The sequence below is a fragment of the Brassica oleracea genome, chromosome C7 (genome assembly GCF_000695525.1).
Source record: "Brassica oleracea var. oleracea cultivar TO1000 chromosome C7, BOL, whole genome shotgun sequence".
NCBI classification, from domain to species: domain Eukaryota; kingdom Viridiplantae; phylum Streptophyta; class Magnoliopsida; order Brassicales; family Brassicaceae; genus Brassica; species Brassica oleracea.
Window position 1 is genome coordinate 11,134,155 of NC_027754.1, and position 13,450 is coordinate 11,147,604.

At 37.2% G+C, this 13,450-nt stretch overlaps 1 protein-coding gene across 2 annotated transcripts; it reads left to right on the forward strand.

Moving 5' to 3' along the window:
- Positions 1-4,087: 4,087 nt before the first annotated feature.
- LOC106305439 lies at positions 4,088-4,982 on the forward strand. Of its 2 annotated transcripts, XM_013741808.1 has the most exons (4): positions 4,088-4,390; positions 4,476-4,497; positions 4,579-4,670; positions 4,750-4,982. In XM_013741808.1, the coding sequence occupies exons 1-4, from the start codon at positions 4,310-4,312 to the stop codon at positions 4,906-4,908; spliced, it is 354 nt and encodes a 117-aa protein (XP_013597262.1). In that variant the 5' UTR covers positions 4,088-4,309; the 3' UTR covers positions 4,909-4,982. The 2 variants fall into 2 exon arrangements, with proteins under 2 accessions (XP_013597262.1, XP_013597261.1); XM_013741807.1 differs by having other exon boundaries at positions 4,476-4,670.
- Positions 4,983-13,450: the final 8,468 nt, after the last annotated feature.

Sequence of the window (13,450 nt, forward strand, 5' to 3'; positions counted from 1 at the left end):
AATCTTCTTTCTTATTCCCAGGAGCAAAAGCTTTCTTGCGGCGTAAATGCTTGTCCACACATATGATGGGCTACTTGCAGAGATTACACCTAAAGGTGATGTCATTCGATAATACCTACCCCTCATGACTCGGGCCACCAGTGAGTCAGGGTACTGAACCAATCTCCATAATTGCTTTGCCAATAGTGCTAGATTAAACTAATGGATTAAGCGAAAGCCAATCCCTCCCTCTTCTTTTGGTAAACAAACCTTTTCCCATTTCGCCCAATGTATTCCTCTTTTTGGTGGATTTGAACTCCACCAAAATTGTGCAATGGCACTAGCGAGATTTTCGCAAATCTCCAATGGGAGAAGAAACGTTGACATAACGTATGTCGGAAGAGCGAGCAAAATAGACTTGATCATTACCTCCTTCCCTCCTTTTGAGAGCCATCTACCTGTCCATCCATTTACTCTATGCATCAGGTTATCTTTTAGAAATGCAAAGAGTTTGCATTTTGAACCACTGATATCCTCTGGGATTTCCAAGTACTTTCCCATTCCCCCATCATTATGTATTCCCAGTACATCTTTAATCTCTTGCCTGGTGTTCGCATTAATCCTCTTACCAAAAAGTAAGGAAGATTTGTCAAAGTTGATACATTGGCCAGATGCTTTACCATATGTCCTGACTATTTTCATTACTTCTTCACATTCACGAGGCTCCGGCTTACAGAAGAAAATGCTATCATCAACGATGGATTATACCGAATGTACGTACATATTAAAAAAGTTATAGGTTGTCTCTTTTAATATGTATGTACATTTGGTATAATCCATTGTTTATATTAATTTCGCACCACAATTCGAGACAAATTTATTATATAAGTGTTCGTTCTGTACATGTCATGTGGTAAACCAATGAAATATACTCCATCCGTTTCATATTGTAAGTAGTTTTAGAAAAATGTTTTTGTTTTAAAATGTAAGTAGTTTTCGTATTTCTAGGTAACTTTTATATTTATTGAATACAGTGTGATCAATCAAGTTAAATAGACTTATTTTTTATTGGTTAAATTATATCTAACATATTTATTATAAAATATTTCTTAATCTTCGTGCTTTTAACCAAAACTACTTATATTATGAAACGGAGGGAGTATAATATTACATGTGAAGATGGAACATATATCCTCTCGCTCCTCCTTATCCTCTCACGAAACAGAAGAAAAAAAAACAGATCTGTGCGGCTCCGGCTCGTGGTGGCGCGTGAGCGTTCATTCTGACGCCGGGAGCCAACCCCTTCTTTCTCGACCTCTCTTTTTCTCTTTGCTCCTCTCCTGTGTTCTTCACTCGCCCCGCTTTGCTTGCCGTCTCTGTTCCTAGGGTTTCGTCGGACTCGTCTTCTCACGTGAGAAGCTCCGATTCTGGTGGAAATTGCTAGGGTTGGAGCGGCGGCGCGGGTTAAGCGTGTTCTCAGGCAGAGGAGTCGGCTTTTAGGGCTCCTTTAACCCCTTGGAGGGTCTGTGGCGCGAGGAGGCGGAATGGAAGTCTCGTCGTCGGACTCCTCCCTGTTGGCGATGGTCGTGCGAGGTCGGTTTCTGGTCTCTCCTGGGCGTCTGGGTTAGGCAGGCTCTGTTTTTCTCACGATTTGAAAGCTTTGGAGGTTCGTTTACTCGAAGGCGTTTGTAGCTCGAGTTGTCGGTGTGTGTCGAAGCTCGCGGTGGTCTTTCGTGAAACATATCAACCCACCACCTGCATGTATAGAACTGTTTTCTACTGTGAAAAGCGATATATAATGTTCTAATCTCAGCCATTGATTTCTCAATCGTAGGTTGACCATTCTTTAGAATCATCTTATAAAAACGTTCCATATGAATCTCACAACCAAACGATATTGTGTTCTACCTTGAAAAATCTCCTCCAATGTATTCAGCCTTCTCTTTCGCAATTTCACAGTTTAACAAGTCTGAAAAATAAAACACTAACATTATAACACGATAACAAGGATTAATATTGGAGAACCTCAAGTCTTAAACTTGGGTAATATTTGCATGGACGTCTACTACACAATTTAGTGGATATGGATGAGTGTGGCTTGATAGCTTCAGAAAGGTTCAACTTATGGGGACACGGAACCAAATTCGAAGAGAGACTGCACTACATTCAGAGGTGGAAGCACTGAGATGGACGATGGAGTGTATGCCTCAGCATCCGACTTGCCAAAGCTTTGGAACGGACTGCAAAGATTTGATTGCGATGATCAACGAGCCTCATGCTTGGCCGAGTTTTGCGATAGAACTGGAGAGGATAGAGACTCTCAAAATATGCTTCCCGGAATTAAAGATCACTCATATTCCACGAGCACAAAATCATTTTTCAAATTTCTTAGCTAGGACTGCGAGATCTTTCCATAGAGTTCTCTATTTCATTGGTTGTTCTATTCCGGTTTGGTTACCCAGACCACCTCAAGCTTGAGTAATAGAATAGCCTTTCGATGAAAAGAAAAATAAAGGATTAATAAACCCATGTCACTTAAAAACAAAATTATATATTTTATGTAAAGTTATATTTATGAAAACAATTTATAATAAATTGTTTTACTTAAGATAAGTTTTAAGACTATTAAAAACCTTACAAATCGATATTATTAAATTAGTCAAATATTTGCCAAGTAAATATTAAGTCTCACCACCTTAACAAATGTAGCTTCTATAAAATGCATCAAAAAAATAATGAGAAAAAGCAGGTTTGGCCATTCATGTTTTCGGGCCGGGTACGTATCAGTTTCTTTTGGGCCTTGGTTCTGCGAATTCTAAACATTTGGACATAACATGGTATTTATAATTTTTTGGTGCGAGCTTAAATCTGTTTTTTTTTGGGTTCATGTCAGTTTGGATCCATAATTCAAATACCTTTAAAATACTTATAATTTTTGGGTAAGTAAAAAGTCCGGATTAGTTTTGGGTGTTCAGGACCCGCAAAAGAACTGAAATACCCGAAAACCCCAAAAATATTGGAACACAATCTGAAAACAAAAAAATATATCCAAAAATATTCAGATACCCAAAAGACCCTAAATTTTACCTGAAATCTGATCCAAGGAACCAAAAAAATTCCAATTTTTTTTCCTAATACCTGAAATATTTTTTTTTATAAAATTGAAATTTTACCCAAAACCAAAAATATAATAGAAAACACGAACCCAAACTTAAAAAAAAATATTTGTAATCCTGATAACAAATTTAAGAAACCCAAAAATCCTTATATACACAAAAATCAGATAATTTGGGTACTTGATCAGACCTCGAGCAGGACATGGATTTGAACAGAGACCCGCAGGTCCAAAAAAATATCTGATTTATACTTTGCCCTGGACCGAGACCCAAATCACACAAACCATAATGATGGCTTTCAAATTTTTTTTAAAAAAATCTAATATATTTATGTGTTAATTTCGGTTTGGTTTCCCGGATTTAGTAAAATGTCCAGGCCTAAGAGACTATTACATAAGAGTGTACATATTTAGTTTTTAATAAAAAATATTCATAAACTACATAATTTTAAACAAATTTCCGTCTTCGATTACAACAATTCTAAAATACTAATTCACATAACTTTGTTTACAATCCCAAAAAACCCATGTTTTCGAATCACAGGTCAAAATCTAGTATAATAGAAAACTGTAGAGTATACATGAAAACCATGAATACAAAGTAACGAAAAATTTACGCCTCATACCAAAAATGAGGATTATTACTTTTCTTACATACAGATCTATCTTATTAAAACTCAAGTACAAAAAGGGATTGTTTGGCAATATGGATAGTATGCTTACTGAAAATGTTTGGAAACATGTATAATTAGAGTCCATTTAGAAATTTCTTGAATATAAGCCCATTTATCTTCTAAACCATCTGGTTTAACTAACCTTAATTTTCTAAACGATACTTGCTTCGCACGTCTTTTATTTCTGTGCACAATATCTCACCAACCTCCCTTTTATTTCTGTGCACAATATCTCACCAACCTCCCTTTTATTTCTTCCCAATATCCTTAAAAACCGTCGAATGCTTCCATAATGAGTTACCTAAAATACCGAAAACAATATAACAAAAAAGATATTACAATCCAAAATTAATTCAAAAATATATGCTATCCCAATAAATATCTCGACAAGCAATCACTACTTATAACCTAGATTAGTCACCTCCCTATATAACCTACATTTCTCCACACCTCACCGTAAAAAAAAAGACTACTATGGCTATGGTTACAAACAGCAGAATCGCTATGTTGAACAATCGCAAACCATATAAGACTACTTGAAATGGAAGTTCTTCATTCGTGGACACAACACTCAAACTATTATGGAGAAGACACTTTCAAATTCATACTCGAAGATAAGATGGTATGTCTTTCTTTTTAAACTATTTGTTTTCTAGAACTTTTTGTTGCCAACAACTAAACCAATTTATGACTATTTGTTATTGTAGGGATCCAAAATACATTGTACCTGTAAGAGGGTCTTCCTTGCTCGTGTTAAGAAATTGCATGTTGGTCAATGGATGTTCCTTGAGAATTTCTCTTTTTACCCAGCTACCGGGATGTACAGACCAACCAGCCATAAATACAAGATGTCCATCACATGGAATTCCATTGTCACCAATTCCATTCGGACTACCTGCGAGGTACATAAGTTTGTTATTTTATAATTTCATTAATATATGAATGAGATTGTTTGGACCTAAACGTTTGATCCGTTCTTAGGTTCGTTTGATTGATCATAACAAAGAGAGTTCATCTGAAGATGTTTCAACATCTTTCTCTAAGCATAAGGAAGGAGATGCTGATCTTAATGACATGAATTCTACATCCAAGAAGTTATGTGCTAAGAACATAAAAATGGGGAAGACAGATGAAGATTAGTTATGTGAGGGTTACCCTCCATATGCTGAGTTTGTTGTTTTGGTTTTGTTTCATGTTGGTTCTCGAATTTCCAGTTTGTTTATGAGTTTCTCTTTGTTTTTCAGTACTTTTTCTTTAAATCCTATTTTTAATCAATAAAGTTGTCTTTTGCGAATAATCATGTCAACCAGTTAATTTACAACTATTGTGATGAAGAAATAATCGAATATAAAATTACCTAACCAGCAACTTAACATGTAACACTTGACTAGGATAGTTTAATAACTCCTAAACTTTCAGCTCTATTCCTTCCTACCCACATTCCAATTCCGATGCTCATCTAAACATATTTTTAGCAGGCAGATTGTTTAATTAATAGTATAAACAATTCACCTATTTAGCACCAATGTAAGTCAATATTGTCTATTTGATCGTCTTTATTAGATGTGTTATCATATAATTTAGAGTATTTTATAAATATCAAAATATAAATCATAACAAAATATCGTTATCCTGCCTCATAAATTCGAATGGTTACCAAAATTTATTTCCGAAAATATCTTATTCCATCTAACAGATCGAATATTACCTTTTTCTTTCATTCGTCCTTTCTCCCCATGTAAACACTAATACGAAATTAATATACCTTCCCTAATGATTTAAGCGCAAGGAATTTTTAATATACCAATGATTCTTCAGCAAGATATTCTAAAAATACACAACCAACTAAATATTTAGCACTAATTTGTTACCATGTTTTGCGCAAACAAGTTTAATAGTATCTAATATTGAATAAGATATATTATGATATATACGATTTCGTTAAAAACAGAAAGGAGCAAATATCGGTTCTGTATCTATCCTCGCCATAAATTAGGCTTAACCTAGATTTCTTCACCCATCTATATATACTGAGACTACAATTAAACACTACCCATCGAGCTCTCACAGCAAACATGTCAAACGAAAGAAAATTTTGTCTTATTAAGGATCTCAAACCTTACAGAGATGAATGGCGTCTAACTCTCAAACTGCTTCATTCTTGGAAACAAAGCACCAGTTTTGGAGGAGATACTCTTGAGTGCGTCCTGGTAGACAAAACTGTAAGATACATTTCCTTTCACTCTATCTATATATTGATTCTCAACTAATACTGACTCATATTCTACTCTGTTTTCTTAAAAGGGAGCTAAAATCCAGGAATCATGCAAGAGATCGCAAATGTTGCGTGTTCAACGTTACCTACCTGTTGGGGAATTGAAGATCATTGACACCGTTAAAATAACTGGGGCAGGAGGTCAATATCGACCTACAAAGCAGCAGTACAAGATGACAATCATAGGAGACACATCAATAACCCCTTCTGATTATCGGAATGATAATTACTTCCTTAATCTAGCTAACTACGAGGAGATTGGTAATGGAAAGCTGAAACCCAATTTTCTGATTGGTATGTATACAATTAGATTATTACTTTTTTCTATATAGTTGTTAACTATTATATTGAACAAAATCTTTTTTTTTTGTTATTGAAACAGATATCATGAGACAAGTTACTGATCTTGGAGCAGTAGCTACAGTCCAAGCTAATGGGAATGACACGAAAATAGTTTATTTTCGTTTACGTAATACAAGGTAGTTTCATTGATAGCTGTTATTTACTTTATTATGACTTTACATGTCCTAAGTTTTCTATTCAATTATAAATGTTCTTTCAGTAGTCATGAAGTGGCGTGTTGCTTGTGCGAAAATATGCTGAACAAATTAAAATACATATGGAAGAAGCTAATGATGAACTATTATATGCTTGATAAGATTTGCAAAAATCAGCGAGTACAGAGGTATACACTCCAGATTATAATTATAATTTTATCTTATACATATCCATTGTTCAATATCAAAAACGGGTTTACATATATTTTTTAGGAAAATACTCCAGGATAGAACTAAAAACGTTTTTGTCACAAATATAGATTCTAAAGATCAAAATGATCAAAATGTTTCATTAAGGAGGTAAATATACACTTATACCCTTAGATTAACTAATTCCCTAGGGTTAACTAATCCAAACCTTAGGGTTTAGAGTCAAGGGGTGGGGATTTGCGATTGAGGTTTAAAATTTTATAAAATAAAAAATAAATATTCAAAATTTGAAAATAAAAATTTAAAAATAGTTTTGAAAAGTATTTTTGATTTACAAAAAGAAAATTTCGAAAAAAATATTTAAAAAAAAAAATTTCAAAAAAATATATTTATAAAAAAGTTTGAATTTGAAAACATATAATCTAAAACTATAGAAAAATAATTTTTTTATTTTATTTTTTTAATAGATCTAGGGTATTAGGATCCTTTGACCTATTAAATGAAACATTTTGGTCATTTTCCTCTTTGTGGTCTATTTTTATGACAAAAACTTAAAAATGATCTATTTGGAAGAATTGCCCTATTTTTTATAATATAGGAGAAGTACAAATCACCAACACATTTAATGCTTCACTTGTGTTACTCAACCCAACAATGGAGGAAACTGTTGATTTTAGACAGAAGTAAGTATGAAATATATATTACTTGGTTTGGCATGGATTAAAATTTAACAAATTTCTCTGTATATAAAATACTGTTTTGATCAGGATGTTGAATGATCCTCTTCCTCTTGGATCAAAGTAATGAAAAGAAGATTATCACAAAGGTTGAGGCCAATTAGGATGAGGTAGGTGTGAGATGTATTTCTGAGATTTTGCATAGCATTGAGGTAATAATACAAACGAATATATCCTATGTTGATGTGGTTTCTTACTATAATAGTTCTAACTTAGATATGTATAACCATATAGGCTGACAGTTGCAAGATCATTTGTATTGGGCCGTAATGGGCCGATGTAATTATGTATGTAACCCGGTTAGTATAACGGGATTAGGGTAAACAACTCTTGTGTACATAAGCAGTTAAGCTGCGTTACTTGATGAATAAGAAGTATCAGTTGCTTACTGCTGAGACTTCTTGACATGGTATCAGAGCCTCAAGCCTGAATACTACAGGGTTTTTGGCTAATCGATTCAGAGATCTCTCTCCGCTGCGAGGTCTTCTAAGTTCACGATAAACCTTTACAAGACATGGCTGATACAGGTTCGTCGCTCGTCACTACAACGATGCCGGCGCGTCGAAGGATTTCACCATATGATCTCACTTCAAGTGATAACCCTGGCACACTCATCTCCAAACCGTCACTGCGTGGCTCGAACTACGATGAATGGTCCACAAATCTTCGGTTGGCGTTGAAGGCAAGAAAAAAATGTGGCTTTGCGGATGGCACAATACCGCAACCTAATGAGGATTCAGAAGACTACGAGGATTGGATTGCAAATAACGCTCTTGTGGTCTCCTGGATGAAGTTAACCATTGATGAGAACATCTCAACCTCTATGTCTCATATCGATGATTCACATGAACTCTGGATCCAGAAACGTTTTGGTGTTAAGAACGGACAGCGTGTCCAACGGCTTAAGACTGATTTGGCTAATTGTCGCCAGAAAGGAGTAGCTATTGAGACTTATTATGGAAAATTGTCTCAACTCTGGAGAAGCTTGGCTGATTATCAGAAAGCTAAAACCATGGAAGAAGTGAGAAAAGAACGTGAGGAAGATAAACTGCATCAATTTCTCATGGGTCTTGATGAAACACTGTATGGAGCAGTTAAATCATCACTTTTGTCACGGGTTCCTTTACCAACGCTTGAAGAAGCGTATAATACTTTGATTCAAGATGAAGAATCAAAACTGTTGGGAAGAATGAATGAAGAGATGAATGATACTGCGTGCTTTGTTGTTCAAACCAACTCGCGACCGCGTTCGTCTAATGAAAACAGAGGATCGTATGATAACAGAGGTTGTTCAAACTGTGGCCGCAAGGGACATACGTCGGAGAATTGTTTTCGGCTGATTGGATATCCTGAATGGTACGAGGAAAAACAAAAGAATAGAATGGGATCTTCTCGTGGAAATTCTGCTTCCGGTGCTAGTCGCGGTTCAACTGGGCAGGGAACTGTTACACACGGGAGAGGTAATGGTTCTGGTCGAGAATCTGCTCAACCGAATCACGTTGTTGCTCAATCAAATCATATTCTTGCTGCTAGCTCTTTCTCATCTCCTTTGACTGCTGCTGATCGAGTGGGAATAAGCGGTTTGAGCGATGCTCAATGGAAAACGTTGGTACACATGCTCGAGGAGAGGAAAGCTACTCCTATGGAGCATCGTTCTGGTAAGCAATTTATTGAATCCTGGATTATTGATTCTGGTGCGACTAACCATATGACTGGATCGTATGATTATTTGGTTGATATTGGTGATATGGCTCCGGTTCTGATTAAACTCCCTGATGGTCGTTTCACTACTGCGACTAAACAAGGACGTGTTAGATTGGGTTCTTCTATGTGTCTTCAGGAAGTTTTCTTTGTAGACGGACTTCACTGTCATTTAATATCTGTATCACAGTTGACTCGAGACAGTGGCTGTGTTGCTCAGGTTACTGACAGACTTTGTATTCTCCAGGACAGCATCACGAGGACGCTGATTGGTGTGGGTGAGCAGGAGAATGGGCTATATTTTTTTAGAGGTATGGACATGGCGGCAGAAATACAAAGGTCTGGCTCACTCTCGGCTGATGTGTGGCATTGTCGCCTCGGACACGCCTCCTCTAAGGCTTTAAAGATGTTGCAGTTTTCTGATTTCAGTAGTAGTAATTTTGATTCAAAGCGGTGTGAGATTTGTATTCGAGTAAAACAAACAAGAGATTCTTTTCCTTTGAGCATCAATAAGACGAGTTTTCCTTTCGAACTGGTTCATTGTGATTTATGGGGTCCGTATAGGACTACAGCTATGTGTGGTTCTCGTTATTTTCTGACTATTCTCGACGATTACTCAAGGGCGGTGTGGATATATCTCTTACCCTCTAAAAAGGATGCACTGACCCATCTCAAAAACTTCATTTGCTTTGGTTGAACGACAATTTTCGAGCCAGGTAAAAACGATTCGTAGCGACAATGGTTCTGAATTCATTTGTCTTTCAGATTTTTTTGCGAACCGTGGTATTATTCATGAAACCAGTTGTGTGGGCACACCACAGCAAAACGGTCGTGTCGAACGGAAACATAGGCATATACTCAATACTGCACGTGCCTTACGTTTTCAAGTGAATCTTCCGATTGAATTTTGGAGTTTTTGTGCTCTTACTGCTGGTTATCTCATAAACCGAACACCGAATACGCTCCTCAAAGGCAAAACTCCATTTGAGATGATCTATAACACACCACCACCGATGGATCATCTTCGTGTATTTGGGTGTATATGCTATGCTCGCAACTAGAAGCATGGCGGTGATAAGTTCGCAAGTAGAAGCAATCGTTCAATTTATATTTGGTATCCATTTGCCAAGAAAGGATGGCGTATATACAATATAGAAACTGATGTTTTTTCGGTCTCTCGGGATGTGGTATTCCTCGAAACAGAATTCGCATACCCGTTGTCATCGTCTCCTATTACATTGGATGACGATTTTGTTCAGCCTACTTCTGCTGGTCAGACAGACCCTGAGCCTCTTCCTCAGGAGTTGATATTGTCTTCTAATACGACTGCAGACAATGAAGCACCAACAGAGGGTGTTCCATCACATGTCATTACTGACTCTGTTTTGGTTGAAAACAGAGACGTTACGGAAACCTTAGCTCCGCCTGTTATGTCTTTGGAACCTGTACTGGAAGTTTCTACTGATATATCTACTACTCAAATATCTGAAGAAGCTATCCCTGAACCCGAACCTGAATTACTCGGTAGAGGCTTGCGACAGAAGAAGCCACCTACACGTCTTGCTGACTACGTCGCGACATTGCTACACAACCCGACGCCGTCAGATACCAGATATCCCTTGAGCTATGATTACCTCTCCAGTGAGCAATTCTCACCTTCGTATCAGGCATTTCTTGCACTGATAACTTCTGCTGTTGAACCTCGAAGCTATGCAGAAGCAATCTTGGATTAGCATTGGCGATTTGCTGTCACCACTGAAATAGATTCTCTTGAAGAACAAGGAACGTGGACGGTCGAAGCTCTTCCTCCAGGGAAGAAAGCACTTGGCTGCAAATGGGTTTTTAAAATTAAATTCTGAGCTGATGGCACGATTGAACGATACAAGGCTCGTTTGGTGGTTCTTGGAAATAATCCAACCGAAGGAATAGATTATAATGAGACGTTTGCACCTGTAGCTAAAATGGTTACAGTACGAACTTTTCTTGAGCAAGCAGCAGCTTTGGATTGGGAAGTGTATCAGATGGATGTTCATAATGCATTTCTTCATGGAGATCTTGAGGAAGAAGTGTATATGCAATTCCCACCTGGTTTTCGTACTAATTATAAAACCAAGGTCTGTCTATTGAGAAAGTCATTATATGGTTTGAAACAAGCTCCTCGATGCTGGTTTGCTAAACTCACAGCTGCTTTGACGGAATATGGTTTTCACCAAAATCGATCAGACTACTCGCTATTCATATATGTGACCATGGGAGTTCGGTTACATGTCCTTGTCTACGTTGATGACTTGATTATTACAGGGAATTCTGTGGGCGTTATTTCTAAATTCAAGCAGTACTTAAACATGAAGTTTCATATGAAGGATCTGAGTATTTTGTGATATTTTTTGGGAATCGAGGTTGCTCGCAGTCCCACAGGTATTTACTTGTGCCAACGGAAGTATGCACTGGATATCATCACTGAAACTGGTCTTCTAGGTGTTAAACCAGTTTCATTTCCTTTGGAACAAAATCATAAGCTAGCTCTTGCTAAAGATAATCCGATCTCTACACCATCTCGGTACCGTAGACTCGTTGGGCGTCTGATCTATCTTGGAGTAACGAGACCAGAACTATCTTATGTTATTCATATACTGTCGCAGTTTATAAACGATCCGCAAGAAGAACTCTGGAACGCTGCTCTACGTGTTGTGCGTTATCTGAAAAATAGCCCTGGACTAGGAGTTCTACTTCGTGCAAACACAGAGTTAAAGCTGGTAGCCTGGTGTGATTCGGACTGGGGCGCTTGTCCGATTACTAACCGTTCACTCACTGGCTGATTCATTCAACTTGGTGGTTCACCGGTATCTTGGAAAACACATAAGCACGACGTTGTTTCACGCTCGTCGGCTGAGGCAGAATATCGCGCCATGGCAGATACTGTTAGTGAAATACTCTGGTTTCGCGAGTTGCTTCCAGAAATGGGTATCGACTGTACTGCTCCCATCACTCTACATTCGGACAGTTTGTCTGCGATTAATCTTGCAGAAAACCCAGTATATCATGCTCGTACTAAACATGTTGGCAATGATTGTCATTTTATACGTGACGAGATCATTAAAGGAAAAATCTCAACTCATAATGGGCCGATGTAATTATGTATGTAACCCGGTTAGTATAACGGGATTAGGGTAAACAACTCTTGTGTACATAAGCAGTTAAGCTGCGTTACTTGATGAATAAGAAGTATCAATTGCATTATGGGCCGTAATGGGCCGATGTAATTATGTATGTAACCCGGTTAGTATAACGGGATTAGGGTAAACAACTCTTGTGTACATAAGCAGTTAAGCTGCGTTACTTGATGAATAAGAAGTATCAATTGCATACTGCTGAGACTTCTTGACAATTTGTTCAACTTAATCCATTGACACGGATTGAGGTTGGTTCCATTTTGGGTATGCTAGACACAATCGATGTCTTACTAAGATTGGTAGGAAATCTTCTGGTAAGATGATTCAATCTTAAAAGCCACAATTTTATTTATTGGGCAGTAATGGGCCGATGTAATTATGTATGTAACCCGGTTAGTATAACGGGATTAGGGTAAACAACTCTTGTGTACATAAGCAGTTAAGCTGCGTTACTTGATGAATAAGAAGTATCAATTGCATACTGCTGAGACTTCTTGACAATTTGTTCAACTTAATCCATTGACACGGATTGAGGTTGGTTCCATTTTGGGTATGCTAGACACAATCGATGTCTTACTAAGATTGGTAGGAAATCTTCTGGTAAGATGATTCAATCTTAAAAGCCACAATTTTATTTATTGGGCAGTAATGGGCCGATGTAATTATGTATGTAACCCGGTTAGTATAACGGGATTAGGGTAAATAACTGCTTATGTACACAAGAGTTGTTTACCCTAATCCCGTTATACTAACCGGGTTACATACATAATTACATCGGCCCATTACGGCCCATAATGCAATTGATACTTCTTATTCATCAAGTAACGCAGCTTAACTGCTTATGTACACAAGAGTTGTTTACCCTAATCCCGTTATACTAACCGGGTTACATACATAATTACATCGGCCCATTACGGCCCAATATTATTGTGACGGGTGTCGTGGTCCGTGTACCAATTTTTCACCCGAGTAAGTAACAAACTCTGACATTGTCTATTATAAAATGAAATTGTTTAACTTGTGATATGTGAATTTGACAACTTCAAGCTTCATTTGATAGTCAAAGATGACACTGAGACATGCAGATTA